General features: G+C 36.1%; 2 protein-coding genes and 1 pseudogene across 2 annotated transcripts in view; 1 reads left to right on the top strand and 2 right to left on the bottom strand.

Annotated features, from left to right (window-relative positions):
- Serpini2 (serpin family I member 2) overlaps positions 1 to 6,307 on the bottom strand; it is a 29,736-nt gene extending 23,429 nt beyond the window's left edge. Inside the window, exons 1-2 of the mRNA XM_028867240.2 lie at positions 5,790 to 6,307; positions 3,601 to 3,855 (exon numbers count right to left, since the gene is read on the bottom strand). Of these exons, the coding sequence (XP_028723073.1) occupies positions 3,601 to 3,847 (247 nt within the window). The 5' untranslated portion in view covers positions 3,848 to 3,855; positions 5,790 to 6,307. The remainder of the gene's footprint in view (positions 1 to 3,600; positions 3,856 to 5,789) is intronic.
- A 3,441-nt stretch (positions 6,308 to 9,748) lies between these two features.
- LOC114691755 lies at positions 9,749 to 9,873 on the top strand (annotated as a pseudogene).
- Positions 9,874 to 10,985: 1,112 nt separating this feature from the next.
- Positions 10,986 to 21,233, bottom strand: part of Wdr49 (WD repeat domain 49) — a 155,169-nt gene continuing 144,921 nt past the window's right edge. Inside the window, exon 20 of the mRNA XM_037206669.1 lies at positions 10,986 to 11,547. Within this exon, the coding sequence (XP_037062564.1) occupies positions 11,417 to 11,547 (131 nt within the window). The 3' untranslated portion in view covers positions 10,986 to 11,416. The remainder of the gene's footprint in view (positions 11,548 to 21,233) is intronic.

Here is a 21,233-nt window from a genome sequence, read left to right on the forward strand (position 1 = left end):
AGCTTAGACCCACTATTTCTGAGACTTGATGACTCCCAGAGCTGGCGGAAAACGTACCACTGCCATGTTGGGAAGCTGAAGTGGGCGGAGCCAGCAGCCACAGCGCCGTTTCAGGCTTACAATGGTACAGTTTAAAGCAATAGGCTCAAGGCTCAAGGTAATATAAAAAATAAGCCACGTAACGATGGCTACCACACAGAGAATCTGGATTATGTTGTCTTTGATATTCGTAACTGAAGAAAAACATTTGATTACAAAAGCTGTTGAGTTATGCCAAAATGTATATTTTAAAAGTACCTTGACTTCAAAATTTGGATATAAGGATATGTTACTTTGGAAAAGAGGTTCTGCTTTTGTCTCCACAGAAAGCCAGAGGCTGTGGATTTGTTCCAGATTAAGATACATCAGGTTTCACCAGCCAAGACCCCCTGAAAGGTCTCCGATGACACCATGGCCCAGATGATCCAACATCCAGACCGGTTTCAAGGCAACTGGTTCACACAATACAGCCTCACGGACTACCCCATAGGTCTAAAATTTTCTTTGTATCCCCATAAGATACAGCGCCCCCCTCCAGCAGGAAGTAGTAAGAGATGCTACGCCCAAATTCCCAAATATACCAAGCTGGCTTTAGAGGTGGAATTGGCTCACTCCCCTCTAAACCCAGACATATTGCTTTAAAAAAAATGGTTAAAAGATTCTTGTGTCCCAAATCAGAAGAGCCCTCTGGTGTGGGACAGAGAAAAACCAATATTTTTATTTAAAACAGGTTGATTATAAATGTGATCTCTTTCTAAAAAAGAAAAGGGATATAATATGATATATAGGAGGATATGGAGATGATAAGATAAAAGGGTAGATTAATGAACCTACTTTTAAAGAATAACTTGTTTAAAATGTTTTACATTGGTATAGATTTTAGTTTATGTTTAAAATGTTTTACATTGGTATAAATTTTGGTTCATTGATACAAACTTGAAGTTAATTTTGTTATACTCTCTCTATATATGTATATATTTCTATTCTTGTTTGAGTGTTGTGTTTATATAACTCATTTAAAATTGTAATGGATAATTAAAAAATAGATTAATAATTAGTCATCTATGATAATCATATCTGTAGCCATGTTAGTTAAGTCTTCTAGGTATACATAGATATATTTCAGATAGATAGGTAATCTTCAAACACTTCATAGACCTGGAGAATATGGCATTTAAATAACTTAGAATTCTGTTGACGTGAGACACAATTGCTCCTGGCTGCACCAATTGATCCCGAGAGAATGTTGGGCTTCTAAGACATTTCCATTTGGAAGTTTGTCTTTTGGCACAAAATGGCCTACTGGGCAAAGAACTGCCCTTGCCTTGATGGCTGACAGTACAAATGCAATGCTCTCCTTTCTGGACAAGCGGGACACAAGGAAAGCGACCACTGTACTCTGCCAAGACAGGGTAAGATGGTCTTTCAGAAATCCTGCTTCTGAAAATGGTCTGTCAGATACTCTAGGCCTGTAGCCAATTTGAATGCACCAACAATGCTGAGAAACATTAGGTGACTGTCCAGGCTGCCAGCTGTCTTGGTCTACTCTTTTAAGATTCCCGAAAGTTGCTTGCATCCATCTACCATTTCTCAGGTACCATTATGTTCCTTCTCAGGTCTTTGATGTGGTTGAAGGCTAGATAGTCGTAATTTCCTCAGTTATGATAAAAAATAAGTTAGCTATAAAACCTTAAACTCACAAATATAAGATAGATAGGACATCTTCTTTAATATTGTAACTATAATTCTTGCTTGGTAATTGTTTTGTTATATGTAATTTTACCATGTTAAAGTTAAAACCTTCCTTTTTAAAAAAAGAAGAAAGGGGAAGTGCTGTGGATATCACTCTATGTAAATAAAACACTGATGGCCAATGACCAGGCAGGAGGTAGGTGGGACAAGGAGAGAGGAGAATTCTGGGAAGCAGAAGGCTGGGGGGGAGACACTGCAGCCACCACCAGGAGAAGAGCATGTAAAGACGCCGGTAAGCCACCAGCCACGTGGCAAGCTATAGATTTATAAAAATGGGTTAATTTAAGATAAAAGAGCAGTTAGCAAGAAGCCTGCCACGGCCATACAGTTTATAAGTGATATAAGCGTCTGAGTGATTATTTTATAAGTGGATTGTGGGACTGCGGGGCTTGGGGAACCTGGAGAGAAGCCCTCCAGCTACACTCAACCCTTGTATTGTTTTGTTTTGCACAGCAGAGGTATATGCATCTTATGGAGTGATTATAGATATTACATGCTAGTTTGCTTCAGACATGCATAGCAGTGGCTAGTAGACCATGTTTGAAGGTACTTCATTATTATTACTGTGAATATTTCTATGTTTACCTCCCACCATTCTGAAGACATGCATGTTTGTATGTTTCCCTCCAAGATGTATCCATCTTGGAATTTAATTTCAGAGGCCTATTTTGATGGCTTATCATAGAATCATGCATTCATAAGCAATATATTACTTTTCAAAGGGGTACCATGTAATATTTCTGAGAGTGGTGTGTTTGGATTTGATGAAACTAATCAAGATGACTACAGTATCTTCATTATACATTATTCACAAAGGAAAACTCAATTAACTTATTAGCAATACCATTGTACAAAATTGCTTTTCTGTACAAAATTGCTTTTATTGAAAATGGAGCAATGGATGCCCTGCCATATTTTCAGGAAAACAAATTCCTAAATACAGATAATGTGTGCTAAGGAAAATGTACTGAAATTAATTATGGTTGTAGTAACTAGACTCCTAAATCAAAAATCCAGATGTCTCTTCTGATGTTCTGATATGCTATGTGACAGTGATATAAAAATCCAGATGTCTCTTCTGATGTTCAGGATATGCTATGTGATAGTGATATAAAAATCCAAATGTCTCTTCTGATGTTTGGGATGTGCTATGTGATAGTGATATAAAAAGCTTAATACTGAGACCACTATGAACTGAAAGCATAAGCCAGATGGCCAGGGAGATGCTCCAAATTTGATGTCAGATGCCCACATGGGACTCCAAACAACCACCCGCATTAAAAAAAAAAAAAAAAAAAAAAACTTTTGATGGAGTATTTAAGAGCTTCCTTCCACCATTTTATAAAACTACTAAGCAAGCTCATAAATTAAATGATGTTTTTCATGGTCTCTTGGTGAAGTAGTGCATTCTTTTTATGAGAGAAGTGAGAGAAACTACTACTGAAGAAGGGTTGAGCAAATAATGCCCTTTCTACAAGAATAAATGAAATGCAATGTTATTTTCAATCCATTCTATCATACTAAAATCAATAAGTAGAAGTGCACAAACAGTTCAGAGAAAAATACAGACATACAGAGAATTTTATTTCTGTATAAGCATTAATTTCTTAATAAAGATTTTTGCTACATATTTTTAAAGGGAACAATCAGAAGTGAATAAAATATACATTTATAATTATCTGTTGGTCATAATTTGGTATGCTCTCAGCTTATTTTTCACATGTTGAAGTTCAATGATCTGAGCTTCTCTCTAATATCCTCAAACTAAAGCTGACTGTATCTATAGAGAGGTACATGTAAGATGCTCACCTGTTGAGGATTCCTGCATCCTTAAGGTTTGCAGAATCTGCTGTTGTGCTTTGCCTTTTGCACCTAGTTGGACCATTCCAAGAAGCACAGTTGTTCCAAGGGGGGAAAATATAATGTTGTTCTTGTGAGAGAAACAAATAGCTTTATAAAGATCCACTGCAAACTCAGCATTTCTTTGAGCCGCAGTTCTTGAAGCTTGAATTCCAGAAAAAAACAGCAGAAAACTCCACAATGTGATCTTATCCATCTTGACTTCTGTGTGTTAATTAAAAATGTATTGTTTTCAAAACAGACTTGATCATGGTGAATTTAATAGAAGAGTTACCATCTATTAGACTATCCTGAACAAATGCATACACATACAGAATATTTTGTGTGTCCTACTACCACAGATAGCCTCTACATCATGGCATTTGCTGTATAAGCATCATGCAATAGGAGAAGCCCTCATACTACTGGTTGTAATAAGTTCCTTCAAAAGCTAGCATAATATATACTTTGAGTATCCTAAAACCAAGGGTAAAACACTACACAGAGTATTATCATTTCTAACTAGCTTTATGATTCTTCCTCTCTATTTTTTCATCAGTTCTAACTAGCTTTAGGATTCTTCCTCTCTATTTTCCTGTGACTTTAATGGAACATTTGTAACTGACTCAAGGGAAACTTGTGTTCAGGTTACTTCAAAAGCGTTTTAGACCAAGAGCTGGAAAGTCAGTGCATTCCAGGTCAACAGAGCAGTCTAACTACCCCAACAACTGCTTTTCTAATACTCTATGAGTCTTGCTTCTAAGAGAAAATGTCCCAACTCTTACTTCACAGTTTTCCAAAAGAAAAAAAAATGAAGAAAGATTAAAATAAACAAAATGACAGTCAAATATAAATGGTAAAGTAAAAACAAAGAATGAAATCTTCAAACATTCTGACTAAACAATTAACAACTATAGGGATAGCAGCAATAGAAAATCATAACCAGTCACAAGACTGCCCCTGTCATAAAAAGTCCACTGAGACAATTACAAGAAAGTCAACTATCTGATTATACCTTCAGTTGAAACAGTTTTGCGAGCTTTGTAGAATAGACATGTTGAGTTCTCACAAGTTTCAGTAATGTTAATTTTATTTGAAAAATTATACATATTAATAACTATTAATAGGCGGCTAGGAAGTGACCTTCGAATGGGAGCAAAGACTAAAGCCTTTAGAATAGTGCGGTTAGCCTTGAAAAACTGAAATACTATATTCTTAAAGTTATAGGTTAAGAGTTACTAAGAAGCATTGATAGGCATAATGATAAAAAATAATCAAATAGCTTCAAAAAGTAAGCTCTAAGGTGTTATTTTGGTACTTCAGATTTTTTTAAGTATAAATAGAAAAATTCAATTTATGTAAACATAGACTTTACAAAGGGCAAAAATCTCAAAGTGTAATACAAAGCAACTAATAGAAAATAATGTTGGTAAGGCATGAATACAGATGTAAATTGTTGTGAAAATGATTTATTAAGGATTGAATCAATATAATACTAGTTTGTGGAAGCACAACAGTAAAAATCATTTCATGAGAGAAGTTTTACATATAAATGAATGTCTACATATTTTGCTCTGATCCGTGTGTGTATGTATGTGTGAGTATATATACATATATATGTGTATATATATATATACATATATATATATATATTTGGCTTTGAACTTTTTATGGATGAATATATGTTCTTTATGAATATATATGTATATATATTCAATTTCTCAGACTATTTCTGACAAAATTATCTAATTACAGCTATGTAAGTCATCAAAATGTTATCAGGATCTTTCAAACAAGTTGGAATTCATTAGATGTATCTTTATGAATTTGGCGAACAGTGAAATAATAAATATTATTAGGAATGATGTAGCTCTCCCTGGTAATATAGTCTTGGTATTAAGATAACATTCATACAGCTACTTCTCTTAATAAAAATTTACATCTGTAAGTAGCCATTTCTACCTTTAATTTTCTAGGCATTTAATAAGTTATAACATCAAACAATTTTAAGACAAATAAAAGCAACGTTTTATTTTTTTAAATTATTATATTATTCCCGCATGAAAGTGAATTAAGCACCATTTCTGTACTTCAATAAGCAGAGCCCATGTTATTGTATATCTGGTTCATTCAAAACTATTTAATTTCAAGGTACTCACCTTGAATTAACTTCTGGTTGTTTACTGGAGAGCTGTGACTAAACTATACTTACTGGAAACCCTTATATATGAAGCACCTTATCAGTGAAGGCCAACTGCACTTACCTGGAACACTGCATGATTAATTCTTCCCCAAGCAGAGCAGGTGTGCACTATGCTGTTATGTGATCAAGTTAATAATCAATGATGCAGTGTGAATGAATTAAGAAAGAGAACAGTAAGACAAAATTGTTCAGTGATATTATTGTTGAATTAGTTATTTCATTTCCTTTAAAAGTAGAAACAATCAGAGAAATGGTGACCGATACTGTAAATGTGATGGACTCTCATGGGACTCCAAGTCAGATTAAGAATTCAACCCATCACAAATACTTCAAAATGCTTGTGAGGAAAAGAAGAAAGCCAAATCACATCCACACCACAGCTGCCACAATTCATCATTTTTACACACTGGTCAGAGGCATTTCCTGTGTCTATGAGTCTCATTCTAATTTACTGGAAAAAAGTATAGATGTTGAAAATGTATTTTTATGTTTAACAAGAAAAAAACTAGATTAAGATTATTAATTTACCAAATTCTGCTTTTTAAAAAAATCAAACCACTATTAACTGCAGGTAACTTGATCGAGAATATTGTGGTTACTTATATGTGATTTTAACATTCTACATGACTTCCTCTACAATCCAGACATCAATAAAAAACATATGCATAATTCAATGGGTTTTATCTCATTTTCATAGTTCCATTCAGTCATCTCAGTGGCAGGCAGGTATTAAATACATATATCATTCGTAATGGCCTCTGAGAAATGGAAAATTTAGTATGGTTTCACTGCAGCACACATGTCACTCTTGATCACCAAATTTAACAGTATTTCGGTTAAGTCCATGGAGAAGAAATAAAATGTACATACCTTCTTAAAATAAATACATCTCTAAAATTTGTATCCCAGACTTTGGGCCTTGTTAATACCTTTCAGTGATTTAACAGGGTCAGTACTCAATAACAGACCTGAGAAGCATTATGACTAGGCGAAGCCATCATCTCCTAATTAGCTAGGTTTTACTTTTTCAGCACTGAAGATTGAACCAGGACTGTTATCCATGCTGACAAACAGCTCTCCCACTGACCTACATTTTAGTCTACCAAACAGTATTTTTTACTATAGAGGCATTCCAAAGTATTTCTTTTTAAAATCTCGGGGTTTCTTCCAACATTATATTTTCTAACATAAAGTTTTTTTCTAGATTTAATGATGCTATAAACAGTTTTCCAAACTGAGCTGTTTAGTACATGAACAATACCTTCTAAAGTGTTCTACACATAAATACAGATCAAAATATCTAAGACTATCAGCCAGTGTTCTTCCATCCATGCAGTAGCACCAGCAACCATAAATCACTCGAATCCTTAGCTACCAACTTATTGTGTCTGCCCATAATTCTGATCATATTGTGATTTATCCAAGAAACAGCTAGTTCTTTCCCTTGAAAAGGAGTAGACAGCCATTCTGTCTTATTTAGACCATTCAATGTGATTTCTCTGTAGTGAACTTAAATTAAAATAGTTCAAACAAAAATATGCATTGTCCTTTTTCTTCTGGAGTAAAAAGCAATAACCATGCTTCCACATTTAAGATGTTTTAGTAGTCAATAAAGTATTATTGTCCATAAAATATTACTGCCCATCATTTAAATACTTTCACAAATCTCTTCTTTTCAGATATGCATTTTGCTCCTAGAGAATAGAAGAAATATGTGCATAATGAGACTTTAAATGCTTTTGTACAAATTTTATCATCATCTATAGCAAGGAGCTAGCACTATAATCTCATCACTTTTCTTAGTATTTTATAGTTATTTTTAAATAAAATATACTTAATTCCAAACTTTAAAAACACAAAATATATACTTTGTACTCATCAACAAAAAAACCTAAAAGTTAATTTTTCCACTTGATCTCAAATTAATCTCAGGCAACTTTTATTCTGTTAGTGTACATCATATATTTTAAGTGATAAGAGGAACATATTCTAAAAAGAAAAGAGTTACATTATATCTAGTATAGATGTACATATTACAAACAACTATTGAAAATCATAACACATCTTATTTTAATATGACAAGTTCCTTTCAGTTTAGAAAAATGGTTCTTAAATAACTGCGTCTAAATGTTAATTTCAGAAACAGTTTATAAATTTCCAGTCTATTAGCATTTGACAGGCAAGACCCTGCTACTTGTTTAGCACAATTAGATGCTATAAAGTATGAAAGAATAGTAAGATGTAATAGCTAAATGCCATTCATTTTTCCTTTTGTGTATATTTTGTCAAATTATTAGAAGTGGTAACAGCAAAAGAAACTTTCAGAGCTTTAAAGCACCTATTGAATTTATCAAATGTACTTTGAGACAGCTCCTCTTAATTATATTTATGGAATAGGACATGAAGTTCATAATGAATGGAATTAGTATTCTATAAAGCATCGAGCATTGCAGACATAATAGTCTACAAAAAGAAAGTCTGTCTATATGGAGCAGACTATATTACACTAATCTCTTCACAAAATCAGGAGTTAAAAATAAGGTCTGCCTATCAGAAAACTTTCTAAATTACACCTGAAAAAAAATAATAGCTCATTCAATTTCAGCATAATTAACCATCATGCTATTTGTGAATCCACTTGAGATAGCTGAAAACAAGATGAAGTTCTCCTGTGTACATGTGAACAAGTTGTCTTGCCTCTGCCTCTATAACTGGAATGGAGAAATGGATGCATGCCCTCATGGGTGTATAGACAAATGTATATGGAGAAACGAGCTGCCACAAAGGATTTGGTATCTTTATTACTTTCCTTCACATCTTAATAACCCCTTAAATTTCTGGGAATGTGTCTCTGACTTAAGTTCACTGTACTATCATCAACCTGTTACTTATAAATCATTATTCTGCTTTGAAATGATGGGTTATCCAATCAAGCATTCCATTCAGTGTAAAAATTCTCTGCAATCTCCCTGTGAGATGGTTTGTTTCCATTTGAACATATAAATGAATCCTTTATCTCAAAGTAATATTTTTTAGTTTTAAAATTTTGCCTTGAAATATTTTCAAATTTACATGAATTTGCCTGTATAGTACAAAGATCTACTATCTGCATGTCTTCCTTTTCAGTTTCTCCAACTGTTACCATTTGCTACACTTGTACATTCTATATATCCTTGATCAATAGATAGATAGATAGATAGATAGATAGATAGATAGATAGATAGATAGATAGTAAATCAATGATAGAGTTAGGTACATAGGTACATGAGTGCATACACAGATGTCTTATGTGTTTTGCATACACATATAATATTTTTGAATCATTTGAGGTCAAGTTGCAGCTTTCTATTTTGGTGATATTGTGTTCCCCAATATATCGTGCACCCTAATAAATTTATCTGGGATCAGAGAACAGAACAGCCACTAGACAGACATAGAGGCCAGAAAATGGTGTCACTCACACCTTTAATCCTATCACTTGAGAAGCAGAGATCCATCTGGATCTACGTGAGTTTAAAGCCACCCTGAAAACAGCCAAGCATGGTGACTCACATCTTTAATCCCAGGAAGTGAGCCTTTAATCCTAGGAAGTGATGGCATAAAGCAGAAAGTTATATAAGGCATGAAAACCAGGAACTAGCCTGGTTAAGTTTTTAGGCTTTAAGGAGCAGCAGTTCAGCTGAGACCCATTCGAATGAGGACACAGAGGCTTCCAGTCTGAGGTAACAGGATCAGCTGAGGAACTGGTGAGGTGAGGTAGCTGTAGCTTGTTCTGTTTCACTGATCTTCCAGCATTCACCCCAATACCTGGCCCTGGATTTGTTTTTATTAAGACCATTTAAGATTTGTGCTACATTCTATTACACAGAATGATTCCAGCACATATTATCTATATTCTGTAAAGAATATTTTTCAATCGCTTCTCGGCCTTTTGGCTAAGATCAAGTGTAGAATATTTTTCAAATAAATACCTAAACACACACATGCACACACATACAGATAGACAGATAGGTGCATGTGTGTGCACATGCACACACACACACACAAAAAAAAAAAAAACCCACCTCCTGTATCTTTGCCATATAGTACTACCATCCAATGAGAAGGTAAAGTCATATACATAAGAGTTATAATATCTGACTCACTAGCCACATACAGAAGTTAATTCTGTCAGAAAACCTTTCCACTCCACTCATTCACAAACCAAATGTTTTCTCTAATGATGCTGGAAAATCTATTATTAAATCCCATGTCACTAAATATATCCTGTAAAAAAGTGAACCGAGTGAGGATACAAATGCCTTAAACTTAGAAATAGGCAGAGCAGGGTTATAATTCCAACAATGATATTTAACCATTAGACAACATTAAAATAGACACATGTTAAAGAATTGCATATGAGATTTAAAATTTAAATAGATAGAATTTTTTGGTTGTTGATCACAATTATCCAATGCATTTTAATTATTTACTAGCATGTGTTATTGCTAGAGTTTTACAGCCCAGCTATTCTAAAGGCATCTTTAAAATATAAATATATCCAAATAAACTGAACCTGTGGAAATTAACATTAATTTTTCTGGAGGATACAATAAAAATTCACAATATTGGCTTCCTGGAGCATGATGTACATAAAGAAAAGTTTGTCACAAGGAGAATCAGTAAAGTGCAGAACTAAATATTTCCTACGGGCTCTTTGTGGACAGTGATGCCTTTATGAAGGTTCAGGCACTTTGCTTCTTTTCCAGGACTATTACCTGTTTGGCTATGATATGCTACTCCATTTTCAAATACAGAAGCAGATCACTTCCATCAATACCACACTAAGGGCATAAGAAAAGGAACATAAATCTAAAATGATTGCTAGGAAATATTGATTATCCTGATTTGACTACTACATATTGTATATATGTGTTGAAATATTAACCTCACTGTGCACATCCACATGTTCAAAGGTCACATGTCAATCAAAATTACTTGAAAATACTTAATGACTTTTAAATGTTGACAACCCCAATTTGATTATTAATGTGTACTGAATTTTAACACTGTACACCATAAATTTGTACAGGTAAAATTTTAAAGATATACATATTAAAAGAATATTTTTAAAGTATTTAAAAAGAATACAACATGCTGTTATTGTCAATATCTAATTGTCATTATCAAAATTGTTAAAGATCAACACATTATAATGAGGGAGAACATTAAAATAGACAAATTTTAAATGATTTTTAATGAATTTGTTAGTCTTTTATATATACTAATAAAGATTTTATAATAAAACACATTGTAAATGTTTGGCTACAGGGGCAATTGCAGGGGCACCTAGGTAGAATACTTTCTTCTGAAATAGATAAGAACCAATCATCATTCCTCCACATTAAACCAATCTTTCCTATATCCCTTCTTAGATTATACAGACAAAGGGACGATTCTGAGTACAAAGAGAACAAACACATAGTCTGAAGACAAAGTGTCTTGACATTTACGTGGAAAGTAATGGAGAAAAGGAATCTGGATGCTTCTTGGCATTTTATGGAAGTGTTCCCTGTCACCGTGGTGTGTTTGTTTTTTGTTTGATCATAATTGCTTCTTATTTCTTTTTATCTTCACTTCACCACTTGTTTCTTGACACAGTTGCTTGTCTTGTCTTTCATGATCAAGAATTCCTTTGGGGAACAGGTTTTTCTCATCAAATACAGCTTTCAAAGCTACAAAATGATAAAGAACATGACATGAAAATTACATTTAGTAAGAGTCCCAGTTAAATGAAATAGCAGGGAGAAATCAATCAAGTTTTCTTTGTGTAAAAAACTAAGTTTCTAGGCCCAAGAATGTACAGGAGAGATTCTTTTCTAAGCTTCTGCTCATTTTAGTTTTATTTGAATTTAACGCTCTCTGTCTCTGTGTCTCTGTCTCTGTCTCTCTCTCTCTCTCTCTCACACACACACACACACACACACACACACGCGCACACACACACACACGCACACACACACACACACGCACACACACGCAAACACACACACACACACACACACAGCTTGTCCTACAGCTTTCTGTGTATGATGACAGAGATTGGTGATATAAGGGTGAGGACTAAATAAGCTGGTGTTTTCTGTTTCTGTTTTTAATCTACTTTACAGCCATCAAGGGCTTGTAAAAAGCCCAGAACAAATTATTCTGTATTGAAATAAGAGAATTAAAATAATCAAAACACAGTTTGACTGTCTGAATGACTAAACACATACATCTGCAATCACATCCTTACAAAACACTCTGATGTGCAGGGATCTGTAGCTTCAAAAAAAAAAAGAAAGAAAGAAAGAAGCAAATTATTTCTATGGTTGGTGATACTGCACAGCAAGAAATAGGAGGAAACTGTGCCATGTATTCAAGGAACTAATTTTGGCCTCCATTGTAACTCTGTCATTTAACCAATGCGTACTGGAAGTACATTATACAAATGTTTTGTACTAAGCTATAGGAACTAACATGAATAACTCATAAGCTCTTCTTTGAACTAATTAAAAGCAGAAACAGTATGTATGCTGGTTGCACCATAAATAGCATAAACATTAGAATAGGGTGCTAACAGAAAGCAGGCTACACAAATCAGGTATAAATAAATAAAGAATGTAAAACAATATGTAAGGTCTAGGGTACAGCTTTAGGTACTATTTATTTGATGAAGATGTGGAAATGCAGACAGGATTTTAGTTACCTATCATGAAGATGGAGATGAAGAAAGATTGACAACGGTGAACAGAAATGTCAGCTAGAAACAGTAAAGTATGCGCAAGGGCAGAAAAAGAGAAGCTACTTTCCAAGTAATGGGATAACTCAGCACAATAGAAGAATAGAGGAGAAAAAACATCATGGGGTGAAACTGAAGCTTGGCTAATGAGAATGTTAAATGTCCAGCCAAAGAATACTGAAAAAAAGAAAAAAAAGAAAGGATACTAAACAACTTTATAATGTAGTAATATCTTAGGCTGGGAAGATGACTCAAAGGATAAAGGACTTGCTTTACAAACATGAAGATAGGAGTTTGGATTCCCAGAATGCACATAAAACCAAATGCAGTCTATAATGCATATACAATACATGTCTATAACCCTGCTGTTCCTACAGTGAAAGGGGAGGCAGAGGCAGGAGAACACTCAGAAGCCAGTCCCATGTGTTCAGTGATAAGGTGAAAGGAGTGAATTGACATTGGAGCTGTCCTCTGACCTCCACATGCTTGCCTGTGCATGTTCACACACACACACACACACACACACACACACACACACACACACACACACGCACACGCACACGCACACGCGCACACACATGCACGCACGCACGCACGCATACATGCACATACACAGACACCCTACACCATCATATACTCCCCCACAAAAATTAAATGTAAAATAAAATATGGTAAATAAGATAAAAGCACAAAACAAAACAAGAAAAAAGTAAACAATAATAAAGCACTCCTTACCAGTAGTACAAACATGGCTATAAAACTCATTATCTTTCCCTTTCCATCCTTTAAATTGGATAACAAGAAGAGAAATGAGGGGAAATTATTCTGCAAACAAAGACCATTGTCATAAAAAAAAAACTCAAAAGGAAAATGCAATCTGCAGCCTACAAAATATGAAGAACACCGCCCAGTCGCTGAGATTGCAAAAGTTACCTGAGAAGAAAATTACACAATGGGGAGTCGAAGAAGAACAGCACCAGCAGCACCAGCAGGGGCAGCTCAGAGAGAAGGAAAACAAACCACAAAGCAAACCAACAAACAAAACACTCACAGGAACTTAGAGCACCCTAGAAATAGATGACATTGGGACCCAGACAGCTGATCACCCGGGAAGAGAGACACTTGGTGCTCAACCTTTGTATGAGATGATAGAAGCAGGACTGCAATTGGAGGACATAGTTGTAAAAAAACATGAGCAACTTACTGAAATTACTTAGGATTCTAAAAGAATGTTTAGCATCACTGTGATGAATTTCTGCCTCTATGTATATTTGTACGTATGTTGACTAAACTCAAGCTACCAGTTAGTCCCTAGGAATTTGTTTTCCAGGTGCAAGTAATAGCGTTTCTAAATCTCTTAGGCGAATCCAACTTAATCAATTGGAAGACATAAAAGCAGTACTGAATCTTTCCTAAGAGAAGGAAAAAATTTCTCTGCCAAGAGTGTCCATCTTCCCTATGACTGAGCTCTATGTATTTTGTGGTTGCGTTGGGCACCCCACACTGCCTCAGACCACCCCCTACCCAATATAGGACCATGTTGGTTCTATTTCTCCGATTCAGTTCCAACTAGTATATTTGCCATGAGTCTATTGTTTACTATAGAATGGTTGCAAGAGATCATAAAGACAGACAGGTGAATTTTTCATGGTCCCTATGACTTGGGGCTGATGTCTGTTGAATAATCCTAAGAAAGAAACTTTGTGTCCATCAAATGCATGGCTTATTTTAAAGTAGCTTGCTTGCATTGTACCCACTTAGGAACTTGAAGCACTGTCTTCAAGGCTACACAGTTTAAAATCTTGGAGAACAGTTTGCCCAGAAGGGTTAGCAACAACCATTATTTGTTGGTTCATTGGTCACATAGATCTTGAAAGCTTCTGAGTGCTTCTCTTTAGACTTTCGAAGAAAAAAACTCCCTACCTGGGCACTGTAGTCTCACATGAAGTTATCTCTGACATGCTTATCAATCTGTTCTTGTACTAGACTTCTCATTTACCTCCAGATACAACAATGTTTGTTCTTCCCTTGACAAACACCAATTTTGCTTCCATCTCAATGGCTTTACAGTTCTGTGTACAGTGCTTGGACTATTCTGCCTCAATGCCTTTGTGGGTTCCATCTCTCAGAATTTGCCTGACATGCAAACCTGTGGGACTGCCCATCCAGTCAGGCTTCTTCTGGGTGCTTTGGGGACTGCATGGGATCTGTATAGGGATAGAGCCCCCTTCTGGATAATTTGGGTACTACATTACATTGCTTCATTTTCCTACACAGCACTTAGTTACTACACAGGCTTTGATCCTCTCTGACTTATTTACTAATAATGTTACCTTTCCTATTGTCGTGACAAATACTGAGAAAAAAACCTTAAGGAAGAGATCATCAATTTTGGTTCATCGGCTCCTTTGATCTTGGGTCTGTGGGAGGGAGTGTATAGCGGTTGGAGCATGTGGCCAAAGTTACTCACCTCAGTAGAAGAGCAGAGAGGAAGTGAACAGAAACAAGATATAACTCTCAAAGACATGTTCCCAGTGACCAGCTTCCTCCATCTCCCTAAAATTTCTACCACCTCCCCAAAATAGCTTCACCATCCGAGGACCAAACATTCAATACATCAAAAGAACACTTCATATTCAAGCCTCAAAACTTGTTTACTGCCTCTCTCCGCTAAAGGATAAATTCAATGAAGCAACTCAATCAAATGAGAGTCATACTCCTACACGTAAGTAAGAATACCCTCTGCATATGGGAGACAGTTGTGTACCTGGGTCTGTTTGAGGGGCTCCTGGCAGTGTGATCACAATCTATCCCTGGTGTATGAGCCAGCTTTCTAGATCCCATTACCTATGGTTGAACACCTTGCTCTCACCCTTAATAATGCGGGGAGGGGCTTAGTCCTGCCTCACCTGAATATACCAGGCTTGGCTGTCTCTCCATGGGAGAACATACCCTGTTGGAGTAGGGGGTAGGGGGAAGAAGTAGGGGGAGCAGGAAGAGGGATGAGAGGGATATCTGTGGTTGGTATGTAAAATGAACAAAAAATTTTTTTAAATGAATAAATTTTAAAATAAAAATCTATTGTAATTAGGAACCATTTGCATTCATTTGATTTATATTCATTCAAATATATATATATTTGTATATTACATATATACATATACATATATATTTGTTGAACTGATAAACAAGTAAAAGGGTGCTGCTCAGTGCTCACACTTTGCATCCTTACATTGTGAAGACTGGAGCAAAAAAATAATGATAAAAGTGTAGGTGTTTGTAGTATACATGATCATATGTTCATGTATTCAACCATAATGTCAGCCCTGAAAAATCAAAATGTAGGGCTAGTTGAGATAGCATAGTGGGCCAAAACACTTGGTTCCGAATAAAGGTCTGAGAATGACCATGGGGACCCACATGATAGAAGGAAAGAACAAACTACCACAGTTTGCCCTCTAACCTTTACATGTATCATGACATATACATGTTCTCTCTGTCTCTGCTTCTCTGTCTCTCTTTCTCTCTGTCTCTCTCTCTCTATCTTCACACACACACACACACACAGAGAGAGAGAGAGAGAGAGAGAGAGAGAGAGAGAGAGAGAGAGAGAAATAAACATGTAATAAAATTAAAAGTAAAAAGTGGCATCTATGGGCTTGAGAGATGTCTCAGCACTTAAGGCCTCTTGATGCTCTTTCATAGGACCTGAGTTCAGTTCCCAGTCCTCATCTTAGACATCTTACAACTGCCTGTAACACCAGCTCCAGGAGATCCAATGGCCTCTTCTGCCTTCTAAATGCACAAATATACATGACATGCACAGAGAGAGAGAGACATAACCACACACATAAATAAGAATAAATCTTAGAATAAAAATCTATTGTTCTCAGGAGCCATTCACACTCATTATTCCCTACTCGGAAAACTGTGGTGTTAACCCACTCACCACATCATTTCATAGTTGGCTGTCTGACAACATTTTCTATAATGACAACCACAAAGTATTTTTAAAGGGATGAAAATGAAGTATGTGCTGGTTGTGAAGAACTGAAAAACACTGCCACTAAAATAACATGATGTCCTGACTTACCAATGACAAAGTTGGCTTATTGGCTGCCATCTGGCCTTTCCCCCGTCCCCACTAACTGGCAACTTCATCAGACTGACAACAATAGCAAAATTTCTAAAGTTGGCCTGAAAAATGTACGATTCTATGCAAACCGTGCATACCAACCAGCTGCAGATAATCTGCCATTTCTGAAAACCTCCCTCACCCATATTTCCAGCCGCATTCTAAATCTCACTCACTATTCTTGGTCTAACTCCAGTGTGCATGATGGACATGAGAATCACTTGTTAAAAATGCATTCTGACTCAACCACAGCCAGGGACTGTGACTCGGCCTCTCTAACAATTATTCTCACCTTGTGATGTCCTGAATAAAACTCGTCCATCTAAGTTCTAGGTGAGCATTGTCAAAGCCCTGGTCAATTTCAGCCTGAATCAGGTTACAATCAGCTGGGAGGAGTGGAGGGAGGGGAAACTGTGGTCTTGATGTAGTGTATAAAAAAAATCTATATTCAATTAAAAAAAACATAGCAACAGGCTGGTGTCAAAAAGTGGAGATCGATTAAAGTGGCAATCTTCATATGATTCTTAATAATGTCTATAGAGGTCATTATCTGTTTATCTTTTCCAGATATCTTTTTATTACATTTTTATTTATTTTTGTGTACATATTCGTGTGTTTGTGTGGGCAGGTGCATGCATTCCACACTGTGCAATTAAAGGTCAGAGGACAATTTATGGAAGTCTGTCTCTGGTTCTGCCCTGTGTTTTCTAGGGATCAAACTCTGGTCATCGGGGTAAGCTTCAGGTGCCTTTTCCCACTGAGCCCCAGAATATCTTTTTCACATATTCAGATAATTTATAGACTACAAGTATCATTAGGTGTTTCTGAGTTTAATGATGGATTTACCTTATCAAACAAAGCTATAGAATACTGTGAAGTATTTATATATAAAATTGATTTTAAATAAGAAATATATATATATATATATATATATATATGTGTGTGTGTGTGTATATATATAATCTGTACTGTAAAAGCCATAGAGAACAATCTTGTGCTTCCATGGAAAACTATTTTATCCTAAACACCCTTGAAGGTCATCAGAATCAGGCTGAGTTCACTGGTCTTGAATTATTTTGCCTCTTTGTGAATTTGCAGGTGGATTGATTTATAGTATTACTACTCATGAAGTCATTTGTTAAAGTTTTTTTTTTTTTTTTTTTTTTTTACCAGCGTATAGCACGGTTAGGGGATGAAATCTTTAGGAGATAGAGTCTAATGAAATGAAGTTAGGTCACTAGTAACTTGAACTATAAGCAGATATTTGAACTTCTGCCCTTCCTGACTTTCTTATTGGATCCAGCTAACTAAAGTCTTCCCCCTGCCACATGCTTCCTGCCTTGATGCATTCCCTAGCCATAGGCTCAGAGCCACAAAGCTAAGTAGTCATGAGCTGAAACCTCTGAACCCATGAGCCAATATTATCTCCCTATGTTGAATGCCATCAAACATCACAGCATCAGAAAGCTGACCAGAGCAGGTTAGTGATGGATATGTAATTCTCTTGTCTGGTAAAGATTGGACTGACTTCCTTCCTACCTTGAAGGTAGCAGTTTGGGTGGCTGTATCTAAGTAATGCTAAAGCTGATTTCCCTGTACAAATTATCCTTACTAATTATCAGTTCTTTTCTTTCCCTATCAAGCTACAACCATCTGAACTAACTTTTGCAATTATGCCAAACCCTCATCAACACCCAAAGATGTTACTAAAATCTTAATACAAATAGCCCAGACCCACCAAACTCTAGGTTGCTTTGTGAGAATCCATGTCCCAGGAGCTTCAGCCATCCAAAACCACTACCTCCCAAGTTGTGGTTCAACAAGTGCTGTGGAATAATCTTTCTGTACATTATGAATACATATTACTCTCGTTGGTTAATAAAGAACTGAATGACGGGCAACCAAGCAGGAAATATAAATGAGACAGCCAAACTGAGAATGCTGGAAGGAAGAAATGTAGAGTCGGTAGAGTCACCAGGAGATACAGAAGGAGCAAGACATGCTGGAGGACAGGTAAAGAAAGCCATGAGCTACGTGGCAATGCATACATTAATGGAAATGGGTTAATTGAAGTTGTAAAAGCTAGTTAGTAATAAGCTTGAGCTATCGGCCAAGCATTTATGATTTATATTAAGTCTCTTGTGGTTACTTGGAAGAAACTGCCTGGACACAGAAAAACTTGCTGCTGAGATCTTGCTTCACTGCATCCAGAAGGCTTCTGGCCTCCTCTGGCTTGTTCAGCAGTAACTGACACTCATTCATCATCCACAAAACAGAACCTGACAACACTCATTTTACCTGATACTGAGCTTCTGGAAAGCAGAAATAGGTAATAAATCCCATTGTTCTTTTGTGCTCCAGAAACAATTAATCACAAAAAACCACCAACTGCTCTCATATTACTGAGACACAACCCTCTCTATCCTTCTTCATTGTTTCCAAAGACTCACAGATGTCTCCTTCATTTGTGCAAAAGCACAGGCCTCCTTTTAATCCTCTGAGTTGGTCCTCTTTAATGAGAGTCCTTCCCAGTACAATAGCCTGAATAAAATCATCTCTTTAATCATCTCTTTAATTATTGTTTGTAATTTTTCTTGATGGGCCACAACAATAATAATAAAACCTACTTTACCTGAAGTGTTTCTGATGGAGCACATTTTCTACAATGGAAGCTTTAAAGATTCATAGAATAAGTATGAATGGTTCTTATGGTAAACCTGACCCTGTGCGCTGGCTCTAAGCACTATGAATACAGCATATGAAAGAGGGATTTCAAGCTGTTTGAGAGTCCACTGGGAACAACTTGGAAGCTAAAGATGTTTCAAGTTGAAAAAGAACTACAAAGAATACAAAAGGATATTAAAAGCCCAGTAGCTAAGACTGAAAAGCCAACAGGGGATTAGGCAGTGTTTGAAAGTGTCCCATGATCCAAAGTTATAGTTTATAACATTGAGAGTACCTGGGGAAAATGCTTCTTATAGTACAATTGCCAAATAATATTCACTATTGTTTCCATGTTTTATTCCATTTATAAATGGAAATGCTTCCCTAAATAATTATTACTTTATAATTTACTGGGGGTAATAACTCTGAGCCTAAAGACCTCATACTTATGTTCTCCAGAGTTCCATTTCTAAAGGCCCACATTGCTGTTCTGTCCACATATTGCATTTAAAATCAGCTGAGAAAACGCTGAACTTTAAATTAATTTTAAAATAAGTGTCTCTTAGCTGTGCTGCTACTCAGTCTCCACGCTTGCTCTTTCCCGCCTACCAAGGCCAGTTTTCTTCCTAGATGGCCGGCAGACACTTCCTCCCACCAAATCCTGAAAATGACATTTCCCTGACTTTGAACCATCTTCATCTGCATTTTCTCTCTCACTGGGGATCTTCTGCTTTGGCATAGTTATCCAACCTGAAATTTGATAGTCATATTCATATGTCTCTGATCAGGTCTGATCAGGACATGTGATCCTTCTCCTTCAACCATTAACACTTTCAAATTAGTTATTTTCTAAGGTTTTCTTATTTTTTTTTAAATATTGTAATATAACATTTGATAAGTGATTGGGATGTGCTGTCATGTGCTGTAATTAACCCTCATAGCTTTGCAAGATGGGTATCATTATCCGGATATGACAGATGAGAAAACTAATAATAAGAGATGTAACCCACACATATGCAAGTTCCTACTCAAAGGCAAAGTGAAGCATGGAAGACAGATGGACTGCACACATCTCAACTATTAAACTAAGCTGCCTTCAACCTAGCCACATTATATCACCCTCCACACTGCTCCTAAAAAGTCTTCTAAAATAGGAATGGGATCAAGTAAGTTTCCTCTTTCTTTTTCAACAAGAATTTTGTTTCTGTGGAGGATCTGGTAGGCAGTGGACAGTTATCATTCTCATATAAAGCAAAAGAGAATGTAAGGTAAATGACAAATAATTCTCTTATAGTCATCAGAGGGCATGGGAAGAAAGCAAAGATGAACACATTAATTAAAGGGAAAAACAGCATAGACATTTCCTAGATGATCTGATATTCTTTACATCATATGTGGACATTTGTAGGAGACAGATTTGTACTGGGTATGATCAAACCTGAAATATCCCCAGCACTCAAGAAGATAAGAATTAGGTCTTTCAGGCCAGTCTGGGTTAATAGTTAGTTTAAGACCAGCTTGGGTTACAAAGCAAGACCCTGTCTTGAGGTGGAGGTGTATACTTTGCCTCAAATGTTCTGATAGCTCTTTATGGGGGGTACAGAGAAATCCAGTGGCTTTAGCCAACATTCCCTTTTGCATTCTCTGAACACTGGTAGGGGTGGGAGACTATTCAGTAGACTGAAAAAGCAAAGAAATATACTGTCTTGTGAGATTTATAGGACAATACTCCTCTATCTAAAAGGGCAGAAGTCTAACTCAGGCATTCTAAATCAAAAGTACCCTAAGTCCAGTAAAAACTGCACCTCAGAACTGCCTATCACAGTTCCTAGTTTTATTGA

This window comes from Peromyscus leucopus, chromosome 6, assembly GCF_004664715.2.
Source record: "Peromyscus leucopus breed LL Stock chromosome 6, UCI_PerLeu_2.1, whole genome shotgun sequence".
Lineage (NCBI taxonomy): Eukaryota > Metazoa > Chordata > Mammalia > Rodentia > Cricetidae > Peromyscus > Peromyscus leucopus.